We start from the raw sequence: 20,469 nt of genomic DNA, 5'->3' as shown, positions 1-20,469 counted from the left end.
AAAGTTGTTCTACCGCACGCTTAGGATTGCTGCGGGTAGACAGGTTTTTATTTCCATGCCCTTTGCTTGCGATTCCGGACATGAACGTTTCGAACCGATATGCAGTTCCAATGCACACGCGCAGTGTTCTGAGAAGTATGTCAAGCAATTCTGTACAAGCGAGGAATTTCTGTTCGTTTTCTCTGAAACGAAGTCCACAAAATGTTAAGGCTCGTTGGCTGAATGCTGCTCTGTAACTTTTTCTAACTGTTTGCATTTCTTTCTATCTACAGGGGAAGCTGATAAGGTTAAGACTCTGATTCGTCTGCGTGCAGAACTATCGCCGCTCTTCACTGGCAAACGAAATGCATCGAAATATGCTTGGGCGTAAGTATGCTTTACCATAATTTGAAACATTCATAATAACGTCGACAGATAGGTACACCTGGTAGTAGATCGCAAATTTGACCTAAAATCAGCAACTGATGGCGATATTTAAAGTTTAGTTAATCAGTGAAATCAGGAGATGTACTTTATGCCACTTACATTTTAGCCGTTAGTCGGCTATCTGCTACATAGCAAGGGTGTTTGGCTGAACATGTTTGGCCGTGCTTTGGGCGAATGATATTAATTATTCCATTTCCTACAAACCAGCGGAGAAGTAGACCACGAAACAGTACCCTGTGGACTGTTGTGGAAACGGATCGGAAGTAAGATCATTAGAAGCGAGAAAAACGAAACGAAATAAAATATGATCAAGGCGTCATGGCCGTCAAGGAAAGCCAAACCGAACCGCACATTGTGTGCGAGATTTGGAATGGAATTTCATTTTCACCTTTTTTTCGTCCATTTTCTTTGTCTCAGAAATGGTGGAACGGTGCAGGTAGATAGGGGTAGCTAGCGGAATCTCCAACGCGCACTGTTCTGCACCGAGGGCTCGATCAATTAGGGATGGCCAGTTTTTGGGGCACGCGAATGAGCGGATTTTCTTTTCCGTTTTTCACAGATTGTAGGATTTTTTGTGTGTTTCTTTTCTGGCACTTCTAGCCGCCGTAAGCTGGGGTTGTTTTTAATGGTTTTGATCCGGTTTTTGTAAAGGTAGTTATTTAGGGATGCATTAATATCGTACAGTGTTTGAAAGGGTTTATGGATTGTTGGCATTACAGAACCTGGCCATTTTTGTGCGTTAGCGGTTGTACACTTTTTGCTGTTGCTTTCTGGTCCAAATGTTGCTCTCATTGAAAGTTTTGTTAGACTAATGTGGTAACGAAATAGCAAAACCGATTTTATCGCACAATGAGTATCCATTTGTAGTGTGTTCGGTGTGGCGGAAGCCTAATTAGCGGTAGAAACAAATATAGCAGTAAAAAATCACCAACGCGTTTAGAAGTGTATAAGTTATTATTTGTTATAATAATCTCCAAATTGCGCACTAAAAACTCGTATTTGTATATTTTGTAAATTTTGTGACACATATTTGTGCAACTTTAGTTAGCAAAAATATGTACTATTAACACAAATCGGTCGGTTAAGATTTTTCTGCTAAGAAATGACGCTTGGTTGATCTCGTTGAATTCGTACAATATAGATGGAGAAGCATGATGTCGCCCATCATTTTTTGGAAAGTTTGTTTCAGCAAACAAAAACAACAACAACAACAACAAAATCACACCAACGAAACAACAAAAACAGGTCCCCTTCCGTTGATGTTCAAGAGACAAGGAAGCTTTCATCGAGCGGAGCAATCAGGGTAGGGACAGCATCATAACCAGAAACAGCCGCAAAGTAGAAGAATGCATCATCGCACGACCATACAAATGCGTCCAAGTCTTCTAATCTCACTTTCCGCCAAGCGGCCATACCAGCAAAACCTAGTAGCAGTAGCGTTAACTAAAAAAAAAAACAAACAAAACGAAAACCAATGCAAAACCATGCTGAAAGTGGCGATAAAAGTGAAATTTGCAACAAACAGTCGCAGACAAAACAACCGAATGTGGGGAAAAAACAACAACAACATATCCAAGAGGCAGAAGTAAACGATGAAGAAGTAAAGCACTCTCCATGTAAAACCATACACATACACACACACGCTCCGATTGGGGCTGCCCGATCAACGGGGCATGTGTGTGCAGAATTATGTTAACAACAAAGGGGTGAAATGGAATGTGCGAAGCGAGAGAAGCGAGAAACGACAGCGAATACGGGACCGAAGCACCATAGTCAACAATGCAATTCATCAGACCACCACCATAAAATGGCCACAAGGGATGTGAAGAAGTGCAAAAAAAAGGAATCCACTGTACTGGGTGAGGAGTGTGGATTGTGTGGTGCGATCGTGCGACTCCCGCAGATGACAAACTGCTGTCAGGCACGATGCGTTTGGGGCATGGTATGCAAATGTTTGCGCTCCAATCACGGTGCCTGTGTCGATAGTACGATACGCTTTTATCTTTTCTACATCAATGTTGGTTATGCTGCAGGCATGTGTTGTCTGTTCTACCTGCCAACATGCCTACGATTTGGAGAAATCAAGCGCATTCCAGCATACAAATTTAACGTACAATAGTTTGAAAATGTTGCCTTAATTATTTACTTCTCTACTCAATTAATTACAATTAAGCTCTACTTAATTGCTACTAGCATTATAACTCTTATTTTCTATTTTGGACTGACTTTTTATTATTTTTGTAGTCAAAATAAGAAATTATATACTGATGAAGTTATTATTAGCAGTGCACTATTATTAGCAACATTCCCAAAGCTAGATTGCTGAATCCTTGAGGATTCATGTATCTTTGGAATAGGGATTCAGATTCATTCATTCTGCTCAAAGATTCATTTAGATTTATGCATCTGAATCTGAATCACCCAACAATTGTTAAGACGCCTTCTAAGCACACTTGACGTACGCGCTTTTATCGTAGCTTTCTTCGGACTTTGCACTCATCATAATTGAAGTGCATTCGTTCGCCATGTTTCACTGATGAGACATTTTCTGATCGACTCAAGCACATCCCCCATGCGAACTGCACTGGAGGATGGAACTCACCAAGTTGGAAAATGTATGAGAGCCTGGACAGTCTCTTCTATCCAGCAGGTAGTAGGTAGTAGTAGGTCCCTGGTGAAAGTGCTCGGCTTTTAGCCGTTTGCCGGATCTGTTGGGCAGTCAATCTCATGCAGCACACAAACACACGGTCATGTGCGCTTGAGCTACACGTGTATGGTCGTAGCATTCCGACAAGGTCGTAGAGGTTCGACTCGAAGGAGTCTAGAAAAGCAAAACCGCGCGATAGAGAACGCAGTATGGCGGTCGGAGAAGGACTGGAAGCGAACGGCTATCGCAAACGCAATACAAACCCAAAACAACACACACACACACACGTTTGGCGAATGGTCATGAAACACAAACGGTGGGGAGCAAAGAAAACGTTATCTAGGGGATGTTATTTTTTCTAAGCGTAGAAACAGAAGGATTAATTCCTAGGCCAGTACCGAAGGGAACATTAGCAAGGGCGAGCGTAGTGTCAATCGTTTGAGCCCGAGTTATGCTATCGAGAAGCAGCTGCTGGTGGTGGCGTCGCATGAACGGACTGATAATTAGTGATGAAAACATTGGCGTGCCACTGACCACTGACTAACGTGTGGCCCGGGGGGCTTACGAAGTGGAAGCAACACAAGCCGGTGGACGATCGCGCGATCACTCGAAGAAGATCGTGGTGAAGAGTTTCACTTTCTACTTTTCCACACGTGCGCACACCTTGCACCTTGCCACCCCCTTTTGCCGCGGAGTTTCTGTTGCCATTCCTTTGCATTATGTTTTCGTAGTTTTATTTTTAAAGCTTCTCCTCCGTTGAGATTCCATGCGGCGGAGCCGTCTGTTTTCTGCTCGCTGTTCGCACTTGAACATGATGCATATGCTACAATTCTTTTCTGTGTTATCTGTTGCAGTTGTTGATATGGTTACTTTTTTGCCTCCCTTCAATGCATTACATTTCTCGTGCGGTATTTATCGAATTTACCTGAATCAATGTTTTATGTATGCGCTAATTTTCCGATAATTTAACGCTTGTTTCATTTCAGTGTGGTCGAACGAGAACTCAGCGTGCCTTTACCGATTTCGAAAATTATCAAAAAATGGAACAATCTGCTACAGGAGTACAAGGTAGGTTTGGTTGAAAATGTTGTAGTTCACAGAAATTATTGAGAGGGGAAATGTGCAAAAAGTATTTAATAATAATTCAACACCATTAAACATTAAACTGTATAAAGAATAGAACATTACATGTGTTGTATTGAGCAACGTATAACAACAATGTACAGTCTTTTTACAACCTTTGTTTTTGATTCAACTAAATTTCACAATTGAATTTTACCAATTGGAGAAGGTAAAAAACTTCTGTCTTCACGCGTTGTTAGACTATAAGTGCCAAGATTCTCTGTGCTCTTTTTTTTACTTATCCCTATTTGCCCTTCCTATCGTCTACCCATCGTCAGAGTCAGAGCCAGAGTTGTCGAACCCATCGCAGCATGTAAAACAACAACAACATGTAAAGCAACATTTTAACAAATAGTTAAATTTATACAATATATTTTAATAATAAATGTGATGTAATATTTGTAACAACATACATAGAACGCGCGACAGGGTGATTACATTTAATAGGCTATATTAATTCGATTTTTCTCGCATCCTACCAAAGAATGAGACAAGGAATCACCACGAGCTATTTTTTTTTGCAAAAAAACGGTTTATTATTACGAGTGTAGTGCAACATCATTGGTTTTCGATTATGCGTAAGGTTCACAATTCGGACGCTCGTTTCATCCCATGGATCGATTCAAACTACCGAACTCCAAAGCTTCGCACAATCCACAACCTGATGTGACAACCACAGCCCTCCGAGTACTGTAGACTCGACTCGGGTCTGTAGGATTCCTTTCTTGATCGCGAAGGTTGTGCCGTAGCATGACAACCGTTTCGTTCCTTCGTGACATTCAGCGACGTTGGTTGGCAGGGTCACACTCCAAATCACCCTCCACCCTTGATCGTGCGCGTCGGATGGGATGCTGCATGCGGGATGAGTCGCGTGCAGGGTGGAGAAATTGTCGAGTACTTTTGTGCCGTGTCCTACTTTCCGTACTAGCTCGCTCTCCGCACACGTTGACCACAGCCACATGCAGCGACACGCTCTGCAATAACATTCTTCCATTCGCTTATTATTCATCCCATGTAAAGTAAGATATTGTGCGAGCGAAAAGTACTGAACAAAAAAAAAAGGAAGAAAGCTGAGAAAGTGCGAAAAAGATGGCATTACTTCCATCCCGAGATCAGGCACTTCACGAACAAAGGGGGTTTATGACGGCAGGAAAGAACGGTACAGTGGCCTCTACACTCCGTTTGGCTTTGGATGACTGGCCACCCATTTGCACCGTTGTACGGATTTGTGAAGGTGGTTCGTTCCTAGAGGTGTGTGCACTAGGAAGAGAATTCCGTGCCCCGTTCCACTCTGATCTTCGCTGTGATCATGCGTAGAGTGATCATCAACCTTCTCGGACCGGGGCCTGGTTACTAGCAATTCTCAATAGTCAGTTCGTTGTGCATTCTTTGAGCGGTTAGTTTCGGCTCTGTTTTACATGACGGGATTAGACTCCGTTGATCCGTGGCTGCTGACTGGTCTAGCGATTAGAATATCATCCTGCTCTCTAGCGGGGTTTGATGTGAGCAAAAGTAGGCTATCAGGAAGCGTTGTGAACTTTTCGCCCAAGAATCATTGGCGCTGTGCGAAATAAAGTATATTTAAATTGTATTTAAATGTTATTCTACAATAATGCGTACGTTCCTATTTAGAGTTCAACCGCTCAGTAGGATATCTGGTCGGTTTTCACAGTTGCCGTATTTAAACGGTATATCCACTCAAGCAAACCGAGCTAAGAACCGATGTTAGCTGTACATCAGCAACGATGGTAATAAAATGTGTACTGAAGAGGGGCAGAAACAAAGCACATTTTAATAATTATATAAAGCCAAACCAATGAACGCGTCCCGTTCGGCACGGTTATCGGCTATCCATCTTGCTGGCAGGAACTGAAGTACAGTTAGTTTGGAGGGTTAGGGTCTCTGTTCTCGTGCTTAACCTCTGTTCTAAACACCGAGCACGAGCTTTTTCGATCGGCAGCTGGATCTTGAAATTGGACTCATTAATCACTTCTCGCGCGCGTTAAATAAAGCAAGGCCGAGCAAGCGAGAAGGCCGACCGTTGAGGATCACTTCATTGCTGGCGATATCGCGGAGTGCGTTAGTAATTATATTGTTCATCCGTTTTGGAAGTGCTATCAAGAATGTAATGTTTGCTCAATTCCTTCACTGTACGGAAACAGAGTTTATTGGAAGATATGTTGTTGACCCGGTTTGGGTGAGAGTTTGAAGATTTTTTTAAATTATTGTGTTATTCCGGAAATTGTTGATAAATGTTGACATATTTGTTCTTTTAAAAAAAGATCAATAATAATTAAATGATAACAATATATTTTTAAATACCGTTTTCACAAAATTTGGAACAAATATTATTCATTTAAAATCCAATAACAACGTCACCGAGCCCACAAGAACTCAAAGCAAGGGGACAAATATAACAAATATATTTTATGCTTAGAGCAAAGGTCATCTGCAACAAGCCATCAGCTATTATTTACATTGATAGCAAGATCGGAAAGCAGAATTAAACCATGTGAAAAAAGCACCACATGGTTTGTTTGTGTAACTTACATCCGAACAAGCCGAAGCTGGAACTTGGCAACGGATAAGTACAAAATTAACGAAATCGCCAATAGAAACGCGTGTTGGCTAAAGCATTAGGCACAAAGAAAGAATCGAAGTGGAAATAGAAAGCAGCAGCGGAAAGCAGGCAAAAAAGAAAGGTTTTTTTTTTGCTTCTCCATTTAATGCGCCCCTATCTCATCGCCTTGGTTGAGCCCACAGTGGCCAGCGAAATAGTGGCTTCGTGTTATGGTTACGGTCTTGTGTTCGACGGCATCCACTGTGCACTGCCACATACATGCACATGGGAACATGTGAGTGACACTGTTGACCGAATGGAACAGCTCCACACCGTGTGGAGTATCTTTTCCTGTGCCTCTTTGAGACATCTCTGACTTCTGACGGCCATAAGAAGCGGTGACTGAGCGCTTGGAAATGACTTTAGAGATCATCGGAAGACTCCGCGCCATAAACTGAGAGATGTAGAGGAGGCCTAACTGGGTGAAAAGATCGTAAAGGTCTATGTTAGGGAAGAGAAATAATCCGATGCGGACGAAGAGCACTAACTCCTTCTTTTACGACCGCACAAGTTCCTAGATCGGCTTCGCATCGGGAGGAGAATTATAGCGAAAAACTTTGCCCTGCAATTGATCTGGATTCTATTGCATGTTGATTACCCGGGGGTTCTTGTTTTTTTATGATAGAAGGAGTTCTTGTTTTTAGCTTGGAAGCTTGTTTTATAAAGGTTACAGGTCTTGCATTCGTCCATGAAATCTAATGATTGTCGCAAATAATACGGCAAGCAAGAGTATAATAATCTATGTTTGGAATGTTTTGGAAATAAACTGTTGAAGCTTATCCGGTTTATTAAACGTTTTAACAACACTGCGTTCTCCGTAAAACACAACATCGAAATACCGTTTCATCATCCAAAGATGTACCGTTCACGTCACGGTTCGATTGGATTCGTGCGAAAATCGTACGGTTCTAGTTGCGACGGGGTCCTCCGTCTTCCAGGGCGTCCGTATAGCAGAAGCTCATTCCATCCAAGCGTGTCATCGATGAACGAATGGAATCCTAACATTCTTTTCGTGCACTGTTCTTCTGCCGAGCTTCTGCCGCAATAAGAGCACACATCCCTGGACATCTCCAGATCCATGCAAGGTAGATCGGGCAAGAATTCCCAACAGTTAGACTCAACGCAGAGAGGCTAGCGGATCCGATGATACCGTTTAAGCCGTACTTCACCTAGGTCCGGTCGGACGCATGCGTTGTCCGTACGCGTCTGTGCGATCAACTGTAGCGTGTTGGGTATGTTGTTTTGTGGTAGATAACTGGATCCTGTACCGGCTGGTGCGCCGGTGATCCATTTCGGTGATGGGTTGCGTTTGCGTTTGTTGCTTTACACATACACATCGTCCATTTCAGTCCACCGGTTGGCGGTTCTAACGGGTTCGGCTGGCAAAAATCACGTGCTCTGGTGAACACGTGGGTCGTGGTACAGAAGTTCGCATGGCGACTTTTCGGGCAGGAAGTAAAACCAGTAAATGATCTTGTGTGCTAGAAAGAGAGGACGAGTTAGGTATCAAACGTGAGAGCAAAACGACTCGGTCCGAGTAGTGTTGATTCGTTGTTCCAGTTCTAGATGATCGCCGCATCTTGGACTTCACCATCGACTCTCCATGCTCACACACGCATTTACCCGACTGTTGGACGTGTTCTTCCATGGACAAAAAATGCTGGAGGCTAAGTCAACTCTCACCGGACGGTCCGTGATGTGGTTTGCTCAAGCGTTACGAGAGTAGGTCAAACGGACAGCCAGCCAGCCCAGCAGAGCATGTACCCTGCCCCAGGAAGCCTGTTCTAAAGTAACGGATTCTCGCTTCATCGTTAGCGGCGCTCCACTGCAGTAAGCATTGCGGAGTATGGAAAATATTGCCTACCAGAGGGACGGACGTCGTTCGGCAGCGTTGAATTAATGGAAATGATATAAAAACTTCCTCCATCCTTCAACGGTCTTCTTCACTAGAAGATGGTTGGTTCCACGGCACTAGCAATAGAAGCTTGTGGGATGCGTAGGCGTGTGCGTACGACAATGGGACAAATGTAAAATAGCCTATTGGAAGGGTTGGGACATTCCGAAGTGGGTTTGTAAGCCTGTGTTACATGTTTTAGTTGTTGTGGATTATCTTGCCCAGCATGCGGGTTAAACAATACGTCATTTAAAGATGAAAGTGGATATGGAATGTGACGCTTTCTCTACCCACTTGCTGTAATTAGGCTAGATCTTAACACAGAGTATTATTTTCTAAATAACTCCCAGCAGACATGTGTATTTGTATGATTTGTTTATCATGTTTATTTATATGTTCTTTAAGAGATATTTGTACATAAAGATGCTTATCTTGCAATTTTTATTGTGTTTGGAGTCGGGCTGTATCTACTACAAGAGTTTTTAATTTTGTGTGTTCGACGTATGCGCCTCTTTACCGACCTTCTATTGCGCATTGCTGGCGCATGTGCTACAGATTGAAAAAACTTTTTCGTAACACTGACATAAACTGCTAGTTCCAGATGAAACCCCACCCGAGAGATTTGAGGATGTGCCCGATTATTCGTTCCTTTTTTTCAATAAAGCTCTCATACATTTTTTGGAACGGATATCGGAACACGCTAGCTTCAGTGGAGCCTTATGTCTTAAATGCCTTAAACGAAGCGAGATGTGCAACCCACTTTATGTAGAAGCGCGTAGATTGCGCCTTAACTTATTGGTGAAGCAATAAGATTGCTTCCGGTAGTGGAAAACTGTTAACACATTCAAGATTGTTAATGCAAAGCATAGCATGAAACGGAACATTCAAAGTTACGTTTAGAAGCTCTGTTTTCTACTTGAACGCTCAAAACATTTAAATAATGTGTCATGTCTGCTAGTTTGTCATCTTGCCGTACCTTAGACACACGCAACATATATCTCACACGATAGCGTACTATCGCGCCGAAAAACACACTAACTGTTCTCAGAAATCAATGGCCGGGGCAGGCAATGGTACATGGAATCAAACAATCGTTCGTTGGAAAACAAAAGCCACCAGAGAACCGATAGGCTTGATGAACCGCGCATGTTAAGTGACGTTTCAGGTACGACTGACTGCCGATTCCCTGTCGTTTCGCTTATCGGAATTGAACAATCTGAACCCGTGTGGAGCTGTTCTATATATGGTTACAGCTTCGAAGTTCTATTTATGTTGACGCGTATCGTCCCGATAATGGGTCCTCGCAGGGAGACGATCGATAGCGCAACGTATGTAAAAAGGTGCGTTGGACACCTATTCAGTGGTTCCAACATTGAAAGCCATCTCCGGTGGTAAAGTTGTGGGACTGTACCGAATGACCAGATGGTTGTTGTACAAATTTGCTCGATAGTTCCGGCTGCGATGTTTTGCCTATCTAACGATATCGTTTATCTTTTCACACCGGCCCGCAGCACCCGCCAGGGAACCGGTAAAACAGACCCACACGAAGTAGCAACGAGTGAATGGCAGTGTGTTAATCAATGCTTTCGTGCAAAACCATTTGTATATTGTGATGAAAACGTCGAAAACCATAATAAAACGGTTCGCTTCCTGGTTGGCTCTGGGGATACGAGTGTTTACCTTTATGCAACAAGCGGTGAGGTGTGGGGACTGGCAATCCGCTTCATCGTGTTCATCGCACATCCCTACCGTGATCATCCACAAAAGTGGATGTAGATTATTTGGCCGCTCGCACTCGATTCTGCCAAACAACAATCACTACCATCACTTCGATTTGATTCGATAGAGCGCATTACATTTTCGTATCTTTCACGCAAAACTCCCATCAGCGAACGAGTGGCCAACGCGGCGCGCTGGTATGTGCCTGTAAATATCATGCATTTTATGAAGTAAAAAAATTAAACACACATTTTCCTTGCAACAGTTGCTTTACGAAGGGTAGAAAGTTTGGCTTTACCCTCCGAACAGTACACCGCAACGAACCACAGCTTAGGTTTGCGGTCAGCTCGGCGCAGAGCGGGTTTAGCTTTGGGTTTTCATCACGAATTTTCATCGCCTGGACGATTGTTATCTTTTGGGTGAGTGTTAAATAATTGTAATGAGCAAAATAAACCAACGATAGAAAGCCTGTACAGCATTCCCATTGTTTGTTGGTCCGGCTTCTGCACGGTATCGGGCGAAAATTCTCTTTTTGCACGATTCTTTGGATGCATTTTTTTTAACTACACAGCAATGTTCCAGCTGATGTACGGTTGTTTGTGTCGCCAGGTGGGACCTTGAAAAAGTGCCAAAAATTTTGGCGCCTGTCCACCTTTGACCAACAACGGCCACATTATGTTTATTACACAAACTAATGCACGACAGACCGCTCTGTTCAAGGTGTGAAAACATAAGATTTACAAAAAAAGTTTTTTCAAAGTTCTTTTCCAAAAATTTAAAACTCTCATACTTTACCACACCTGCTACCCTTGGGAAGGGAATGTGTTGTTTTCTTTTTTATTTTACGTGTGTGGTCCGCTTGCTTGGTTTCCGTGTGAAAATGAGTCCGAGGGCGCGTTGGCATTGGTTATTTTTTCAGTACTTAATTGTAAAAATGGAGTACCAAATGTAGCATTTTGTCAAAATAATTGACAGCAGCAAGCTTAGAGATGAAAATTAGATCACCATGAATAAAGCATCTAACTCTAGAAGTACCGGACACTGTCGTTTTGACTGTGTGCGGTTCATTTAAATCGCTTTAATTTTTGGGGTTAAACAATAAGTACGTTGTTCATTCATGATTTGTACACATCTATTATTTAGTGCGAACCCAAAACATTATTAAAAATTATTAGTTTAATATAATTATAACGGCTCTTAGCCGTATTATCAGTCTTATAATGACTACAGAGCGTTCAAATTCCTCAAGGCTTTTCCTCCTTGTCCTGGCATGCTCGGTTGTAATTATTAAAAATTATAATAAGAACGCCTAAAATGGTTAGAAGATCAAGGTATTGCCGATTACTATTGACTGTCGAAATAGCGCAAACACTACACAAATTAATCCACCCCTAACCGTGTTGAGTGTGTGTGTGTGTGTGTGTGTGTTCATGATCCTCCCGTTAGGCGGCGACAATCTGATGTAGCTGATGTTCTGATCGGTAAACGCTGACGCACCGATACCGAAACGTGCTTGCTCTAGAACGAGACAAAAAATAAGCCAATCGGTTTCCGCTTTCCGACCGAGTTTAATCCCCTTTTTGCCACAGTTCTCACCATCGCCGGTGGAGCTTTGATGGAGAAAGCTCCTTTGCCGCGGCTGTCCATTCTTCAACCGATTCCAACGCACGTGTGTTTTCATTCTCGCAACGATCGCACACGATCGTGCCTTCTCTCACGCTGCTTGGCGGAGAGTCGGTGGAGACGCGCGCCAGCTCGATTGTGAGAATTCTCACTCTCTCGCAGGCGGGCATCCCCTGTGCGGGACCCGCTTACGCACCGGACCGGTTAAGAACCGTTAGCTTTTACGCTTAACCTACTTTCGCGTGTTCTGTTTTGTTCACTTGATTCTTCATTCTTGTCCGTAGCTGCCGCCTGCGTTACCGTGTGGAGATCCATTTTTCTTCGTACCGTCTGTTTGTTAACGGTGCTACGGTCTGCGTTCTACCTACACCCGTGCCCCATTAGCGGTGCTGTAACTGTTGCTCCCTTTTAGGGAAAACCTTGACTTTGCTTCTGCGCGCCAAGTGCGTCTGGCCGGCCGGGTTGGCCTTCGCCGTCGTTAGAAGGGCCCGGGTAACGGAGTTCTTGCTAGTGCGAAGAAGGGCACGAAAACTTGTCAAACGCGTTTGGAAACTTTTGTGAGCAGCGTGACGTGTGTCGACTTGGTGGAAGCTTAGAACATCCGTGTACGATCGAATGCCAAGCCTACCGCCCCGATGAGCTGATGTTCCATTTACGTGTTGAGGCGTGTGTGTGCCTTTTTTTTACTTTATTCTTCGTTTCGTTCACACATCTTCTCAGCTGATCGCACTCCGTTGGATATAGAAGGGAAGCTTCTTTCTCATTCCGTTCATAAACGCTTGCCTCCTCGGTGACCCATATTGTGGCAAACGGTACAGTAATACTAACCAGCCTCTTTTGCTCGCGTCTGAGAGAATCTCCCCCGAACAAAATGGTGATCTTGGAGGCTGTAAAATAATAATTACGATAAAATGAGAATGGTTTCCTAGATTTGCCGCTACAAAGACTGCTGCACGTTAATACAAAACTTACACATTACCATTCGCAAACATACACACCTTCCTGAGGCAGTTGAACAATCGTTCGTTTCAGCGTTAAATTTAGTGCTATAAATCAAAACTCACCCCACAGAAGAAAAAAAATGGCTGCAACATGAACGGCACACTTTGTCGTTTCCACATTGATGTGACATTTATGATATGCACGTCGCAAACATCAAAACTCCGCTAAGCAAATTCAACTGTGACGGATGGATGGCGACAAAGCGTGGCGGGGGTGTACCGGGGGTTGCTTTGTCCCCGCCACGGCACTTTCTCTGCGCGGCCCGAACCATCATCGGACATCGGACGGTATCGATTGATTAGAAAGTGTTAAAGATGTAGTTTCACTTTCCACCGTTCCAGCCACAGCCAAGCGTAAGGTGACAGCACACTTTGGTGATCGATACGATACAAAGATTCCCATGTGTGTGTGTGTGTGCTTTTAAGTTCCTTTATTGCAGTTGTCTAGAAGTTGTGCCTTTCGACTAACGTAGACGCTTCTCCGGTGTGGCAAGATGAGGAATCTACCGGAGTGCTACCGTGTGTGGAACTTTCGAATGGTTGAAGTGCTTTATCTGTTTAAAGGTTCAGCTTTCTTTTGTTTTTCATGCTTTCTTAGGTCTTTAATGGTGTTTCTTTCCTCCACCGTTTTTCGAGCCATTTTGTAAGGGAGAAAAATTAAGCTATTCCACCGCCAGAATCGTTAATCATTTCTTCATTGCACAGCCATCTTGTGAACCTTCTCCGCTACCATCTGTTTAACGGTGTGTTCTTATTTTGAAAATCATATCCGCTGCGTTTTGCTAACCTGCACCGGGGTCTGCGCGTTGAAACACAACAGCACAAAATGCGGAGGCACAAAAATGGGCCCACCACTTTCACTCGGACCGAAAGATACGGAACGGGCGCACCAGGCTTTAACCGTGTGGCGCTGATTGGGCCGGTTGGGTTCGGGTGAAACTGGTGGTCCACACTTAAGACCGTCGGAAAGATGATTAGACCTGCGAAGCTAACTTGCCCAGGGTGGGAGTCCGGGAAGGGTTTGATTCTACGATGCGTAGCACACTGTAGAGACACTGACCACGGCATTATTTTTTGTGCTCCTTTCAGACCACGATGCAATGCGACGAACTTCTCCTCATTATCTGCGAGCGCTTACGTTTTATATTTCTTTGCTTGCCTCGATTTTTGCGCGGGCCGTTGATCACCAAAATCTCTAGGCATACCACCAACGTTTGACGTGTTGATAAATTTTCATGAGGTTTCCGTTTCGATTGGAAGATTTTTCTGTCCGACTGCTGCTACTCGGATAGTAGTATTATTGGCCGGTTCGCTGATTATGAGTTGCGTTGATTGCCCCCGCCGTGACCGTATGGCTGTTAGCGGGTGCGTCAGAAGAAACACGGCACATGATGCGATGCGATTTGGGGTTTCCTTCGTACCAGCACGCTTAACAACAAGTACAATATGTCAAAAAGATGGTCCACTGGCGTTTTGGGTGCTGCGTTAGACCACCTCACGCCGACTGCCCATTTGGGGTGATGAATCGGGTGATAAAGTTTGCGCGAGAGCAGGAAACCGACCGTTGGGTAATGGTGCTCTAGCGTGGATATTGGCGGATGCCATATGAATCCGAATGTGGCGTTCACGCTTGTTGAGCGTAACAAACAAGCCGCTGTGGTCACTGCAAAGTATGTCAGATTTGGAGCGTTTCTTAACAATACAGCACAACACATGGTGCATCATTCTCAGCGCTTTCGGTAGGAGGAACTCAAGGACCGACTCATGATTAAATGTTAGCGTGCGTAGAATAAAAACAAAAAAACATACGCATTTGGATAGAGTGGTTTTCTCTCTGCGCAGTGTGCTGCGCTGGGGAAGCTTCGGTCGAAATTAGGCCAAACAAAATTAGGAAAAAGTAACACCACACAAAGCAACGGCTCATGATAGATCATCGTGCGCCCAACTTCATCTCGCGCAACACTCAGCCACCCGTAAGCAAATCAGCTTCCCAAGGGTTCATCTTTCCGTGCATAAATACCCCTGGTACGGGATCACGACCCCTCCGTCCGGAAGACAGCCCCGGTAGAACGGTATAGTGGTACGGAGCGCCGCCGCACAAGGGCGAGCCAAAAACTTAACCACCGGACCCTGTAATCGACCCATTTTCGCGACGAGATGGTTGCCTCGTTTTATACGCACCATCGCTTCTATTACTCGGGCCATCCATCCGGGCTGCTCCGGTATGGCTGCCTGCTTTGCTTCGTAAAGTTCTCAACATAGCTTATTCTTTTGCGGCTTGGCGCATGACCCAATTTCCCACCATAAACATCGACCCCAGCACACAGACTCCGATCGACTAGTAAGCTGAACGGGTGTGTACGAGCATAGCATGAGGTGTACCCCGTGGGATGCGCAGGGCATGGCGTTTGGGGTCATTTTTGTATATTTTTGTGCTTGTTTCTAACTTAAGTCAAAACGATCGCTAACGTTCTCTCGGATCCCAACCCTTGGAAGCATGGAAACGGTGAAATAAAAAGGGATGAAACTTTTTTATTGTTACGGTTGCTGCATCTTGTGAGATTGATGAAAGCAACGTAGACTGAGAGCTACAAAAAAACAGGAGAAATAACCTATAGAACAACCAAACATTCCGCGATGGAGACTGTAAAGTGGGTCGAGCAGGCTTGTTCTCTAGGTATCGCCGTTCAACAAGCTCTACGAGCAATCCATTCGAACAGAAGCGGCATTTGGTAGCGAGAAGGAGCAAGCTTTTTATTTGTTAGACCCCCAGCACAACCAGCACCATTCCGTTAGACCCAGTCGCATGCGGTTTCAGAACAAGAAGATGCCCATGACGAAGGCACGTCCTCTCGAGACGCTTGCCACGAAATCCGGACCGTCGTCGGCGGGTGGAATGGAAGAACCGGGAGTAAATTCTTGCAGTTCTCATTTCTCTTCGCGTGTGCTTCGTTCGTTCGGTTGGTTTGGGTCCGTTGCTTTCGCCACGGGGCCGGAACAACTCGGGAACTGGGTCACTGGTGGTAATCTTCTGCCGGTACACCGTTGTACCGTGTGCCGTTGCTTGACCGACTGCCAGCGACTTGCGGCCGAACGATTTGGCTAGCGGCGTGTGGTATGTTCACGTTAAAAGAATGGGATCATCAGTGGATGGAAGGCGGATGAGAATGGTCGGTTTCGGGATTCGGGGCGTTTCCTGTGGTGGTGTTGGTAGTATGAAAGGTCAAGTAAGATGTGGTGGAAAGCTGGGAAACCGTCTTTACGAGTGAGAGTTTGGGTGTTCTAATTCAAACTGTGTACTAATTCAAACAATATTTCATTCCTTTTTTCTCTCTGCAGGCGATCAAAATGTCGGAAGAGCCGAAGCGTCGCGAGTGGCCATTCTTCAACCTCATGGATGTGTACTTTAGCGATCAGGTGAACGATCCGACGCTACGTCTCTTCTCCTCGACCAAGCGGTTCGATTCGGACACGCTGGACGACGCACAGTTCGATGACGAGATCATGAATTCGACGGCTGCGGCCGCCATTGCTGCCGCCGCTGCTGCTTCGGCCGCCGCTGCCAACGCCGCTAGTCAACACAAGATCAAGAACGAGCTGATCGCGAGCCATGGTCACAGCGGTGGCAGCATGCTTGACATATCGGACATCATCGGTGACGAGCACGGTGAATCGAAGTTCGATCAATTCAAGCGGGAAATCGTGCTGAGCCAAATCCAAGAGATCACACGTGCGGGTAGCGGCGGCGGTGGGGGCGGCGGCGGAGGTGGCCGTAAAGAAAAGAACAACAACAATAAGGACCATCACAACAATAATAACAGCAACAATAATACCAACAACAGTGCGAACAACAACAATAACAATGCTAGCAGCGGCAGCAGCAGTAACAACAACAACAATGCTAGCAATAACACTAGCAACAACAGCAATCACGCGACCAGCAACAGCGGAAGCAATGCCAACGGTACGGGTCACAACGGCACCGGTGTGGGCAACGGTGGTAACGGAAATGCGACGCTCGAGAGCAAGCATAAGCTCATGGAGTCGCTAAATCTCAGCCCGGGAGGAAGTCACCTGACGACGAGCGGGGTCAGTTCGCTCAGCACGACCAGCAGCAGCAGTTCGGCACGGGACGAGGCGAGCAGCCTGAACAGCAGCCCAACGAGCCACATCAGCAGCGGCCCGACGAACGGACCGTGCGGTCCGGAGATGCGCAAAATGTCCAACGGCCCGACGGCTGACTTTAGTGCGCTGCTGGCGGCGGCCAACAGCCACACGAACGGTACACTGCACAGCAACAGCAGCGCGCTCAGCAGCACCGACCGCGACACGGACTACGATGATTATGCTGAGCGAAGCAGTCTGTACGACGGTGGTAACAATCACCTGAAGAGTCTGAATCAGAAGCTACTTCATCAGATGAACGAACATCACAACATCGATCAGGTAAGGGATATAATTTTGGCAGTTGGCACCTTCTGGATACGATGGTATTACCCCACGAATAGAATCACACAAAATATCAACAGCGAAGTCGATCTCTCAAGCAAACACTGTTCGATATCGCTTTTTCTCAAAGGATACATGTAACCACGTCGAGGGTTCAGTTGAAACTCGTTTATTCCTCGTTTAAGCCCATATACAGTTCATTTCTAAGTTCATTCTACAAGTTCCTTTTGTTATTTCTATTATCCGGTTCGTCTACATTTGGTGGTTAATTTCCTAGCAGCAATCCTAATAGTTCAAACGGCCACCCAACTGCCGGACACTACGATGAGCGCAATATGTGAGGCTTCCTTACTAGCGGCACGTGTACCTGTGCACACTCACATCATCAATCGCTCCGGCTCGGTGTATGGATCGGTTGATTATGAGTATTATTGTACGCTTGCATAATGCACAGTTAGCGACAATCGACAGCAGCATGGGAAAGGAGAAGGATTTTTGGCAAACGACTTTCCAAAACGTTGCGCTGCCGCAGAACAAACGAGCGCTCGCCGCAATGGGGAATTTTGTTGCCTACCACATGTCGCCGAGCGATCGGTGCGACCACAATCAACACCTCTATTGCCGAAATATTTGTTGGCCTTTAGTGCTGCAGGGGAGAGAAGGTGCGATACAACCAATGATATTCTCTTGCTCCGATTACGCCATTCCGTTGTTTCGTCCGGTCCTTCGTCCAGAGCCTTGAGAATTCCAAATGCGTGCAGAATATCACACAGGTTCATAATGTGTCCGTCACCCAGTGCGGGAACGGCGAACCTGCGTGTTGATTTAGATGGGATTTGATAGCGTCGGATCGTTTTTTTTCTGGCCGGCCACGTTCGCACCAGTCCTGGTTTAACGCATTTACTTGTGGTTAGTGGTGAATTCTTCAACCACCGCTTATGTCACTTGGATTTCTCTCCCAAACTGACGTAGCTGACGTGGTTGGTGGTGTGTGTCACAAACGTACATTCGATTTCGGAAGGGGTCTCCAGATTTGCCGACTAATGAGTGTCTGCATGACGGTCTATTGGTTCGTGTGAATATGGGCAACAGGTGAAATAGAAGAGCTGTAAAATACAGGGTTTTATACTTTAGTTTTGACTGGCAGCACACATTTTTTAACGCGTCTTACTGGATTTCTTGCCACCGGCGCACATTTTTGATTGCAAGCCTCGGATTTTTGGTCGAGAGCATTAAATTTCATCAGCCCCAGATTCTGGCAGCTGGTAAGCCGCGAGTTTATCACCGCTGAGTTGAAAGATCGATTTAAATTACTGTTTACTGGTTGATTGCGATATGTATTGTTATAATTATTATTGGAAACCTTTCATGCAGAATGTAATTCATAAATTAAATTCTCCATATCGAAAATGTGCAAAGAATTTGTTAAAATTTGTACACAATAGTAAAATAGTTTTTCAAATTTCTCCTAACTATTTTATCTAATATGTGCCTTTAAAAATGGACTGGTTCTTGAGAGGCAATTTAAACAAAATTTGACAACGATAAAGTATGATAAAATCGTTTGTTTAACAAACCTTCTAAACGATGCCTCAATTATGAGCGGCTTTGCACCAGCAGATAAAAATTTATAACCTTAGGGATACGTTCTATTTAGATGACGGTATTTAAGTTTCTGTTTGATGAAATTCCATTTAATTTATAAAATCCATTGTGCAAAACGGTTTCCAATGACAAAAGTGGGCAGCCAGTCAAAGCGGAGTTGTTAAACCCTGTATGTTTGTTCCCCGAGCTTAGCAAAAAATGTGGACCTACCGACAAGGATAGGGAAACTGGGGCTATCGCAGGGAAATCTTTGCATTTGAATATAATTGATTCGAGTCATGAAACAGGAGTTATAGAGTGCCATTTTATTTGGTTTTCACAGTTTATCAATACATCTAACAAGTGTGTCATGTGGAAAGTAAAATGAAAATCAAATTATCTTTTCAACAAATCACTGTAGAAATGGCCATTAGCATAAACGACAAATAATGAACGGATGCATCATTTGCTTAGGAACGACCTGCAGGGAAGCGAAGTAAACTGTTTATTAATAGCTGCAAAGGAAAAAGACACCGTTTTTAGCGCTTAGACCTCGCCCAATACCTACCCAATATCCGACGATGCGGTAGGGGTCGTTCTGGGCCCGGGCGATAGCGCGCTTTCGCTTTCACCTGACGTACGTGACACACTTCTTAAGTGGTTGCTCAAGCAAAAGTCGTCAAACAGTGTGACGCTCCCGCCACAACCCCGAAGAAGTCCGTTTGCTATTCGGCCGAATAGCAGCAATGCTATGCTGCCAGGTGACAAACGCTACGTCGGAAAGCGGACGGAATGTGACAATGCGACAAGACGGATGGGACGGGGACAAATCTTAACATCGCTTCAAAACAACAAAGCATTTGCTTTCTTTCGCAGACGATTTCGAGCAGAATAATAGCAAACATCATCTTCCCAAAAAGCGGGGCGCCACTATTTACAGGGGTGGGATGTTCGAAAGCTGACCTGCTGCAGCGTGCGATGGGTTCAACTTATGCTGATACTGCGCACCGAAGCTTCGGAAGGTTCAAAGTCCGGCGTTGGCATTGTTGATAATGCAGCAGAATAAATGGAAAAAGTCGACCAGGCAAGGTGTGAAGCTTAATGGGGGACAAAGGGGTGCAGGTAGGGGTGAGGAGAGAATGTTATGCAAGCGCTAGATACGCGTACGTCCTTCTAATGCGAGATTTGATGTGGAGCTACCCCAATCGACAGCAAAACAAACACTAACACACCGCTACACATTAGAGCAGAGTGTGACGATGGTTCGTCGCTTTGCGTGGTGGTTAGTTTGGGGTTAACCGAAACACAATGTAGGTAAAATACGACTACGAAAACAACGGCCCCATCTAGCCGGACACCAACCCCGGATCGGTGATCGTGCATG

The 20,469-nt window shown here is 45.0% G+C and overlaps 1 protein-coding gene across 1 annotated transcript in view; it reads left to right on the top strand.

Annotated features, from left to right (window-relative positions):
* Positions 1-20,469, top strand: part of LOC128709810 (probable serine/threonine-protein kinase cdc7) — a 34,111-nt gene that overhangs the window by 8,205 nt on the left and 5,437 nt on the right. Inside the window, exons 2-4 of the mRNA XM_053804829.1 lie at positions 273-366; positions 4,060-4,141; positions 16,392-17,498. Of these exons, the coding sequence (XP_053660804.1) occupies positions 273-366; positions 4,060-4,141; positions 16,392-17,498 (1,283 nt within the window). The remainder of the gene's footprint in view (positions 1-272; positions 367-4,059; positions 4,142-16,391; positions 17,499-20,469) is intronic.

Source organism: Anopheles marshallii, chromosome 2 (genome assembly GCF_943734725.1).
Source record: "Anopheles marshallii chromosome 2, idAnoMarsDA_429_01, whole genome shotgun sequence".
NCBI classification, from domain to species: domain Eukaryota; kingdom Metazoa; phylum Arthropoda; class Insecta; order Diptera; family Culicidae; genus Anopheles; species Anopheles marshallii.
The sequence above is the reverse complement of the archived record's forward strand: the minus strand, read 5'-3'. Positions and strand labels throughout refer to the sequence as shown.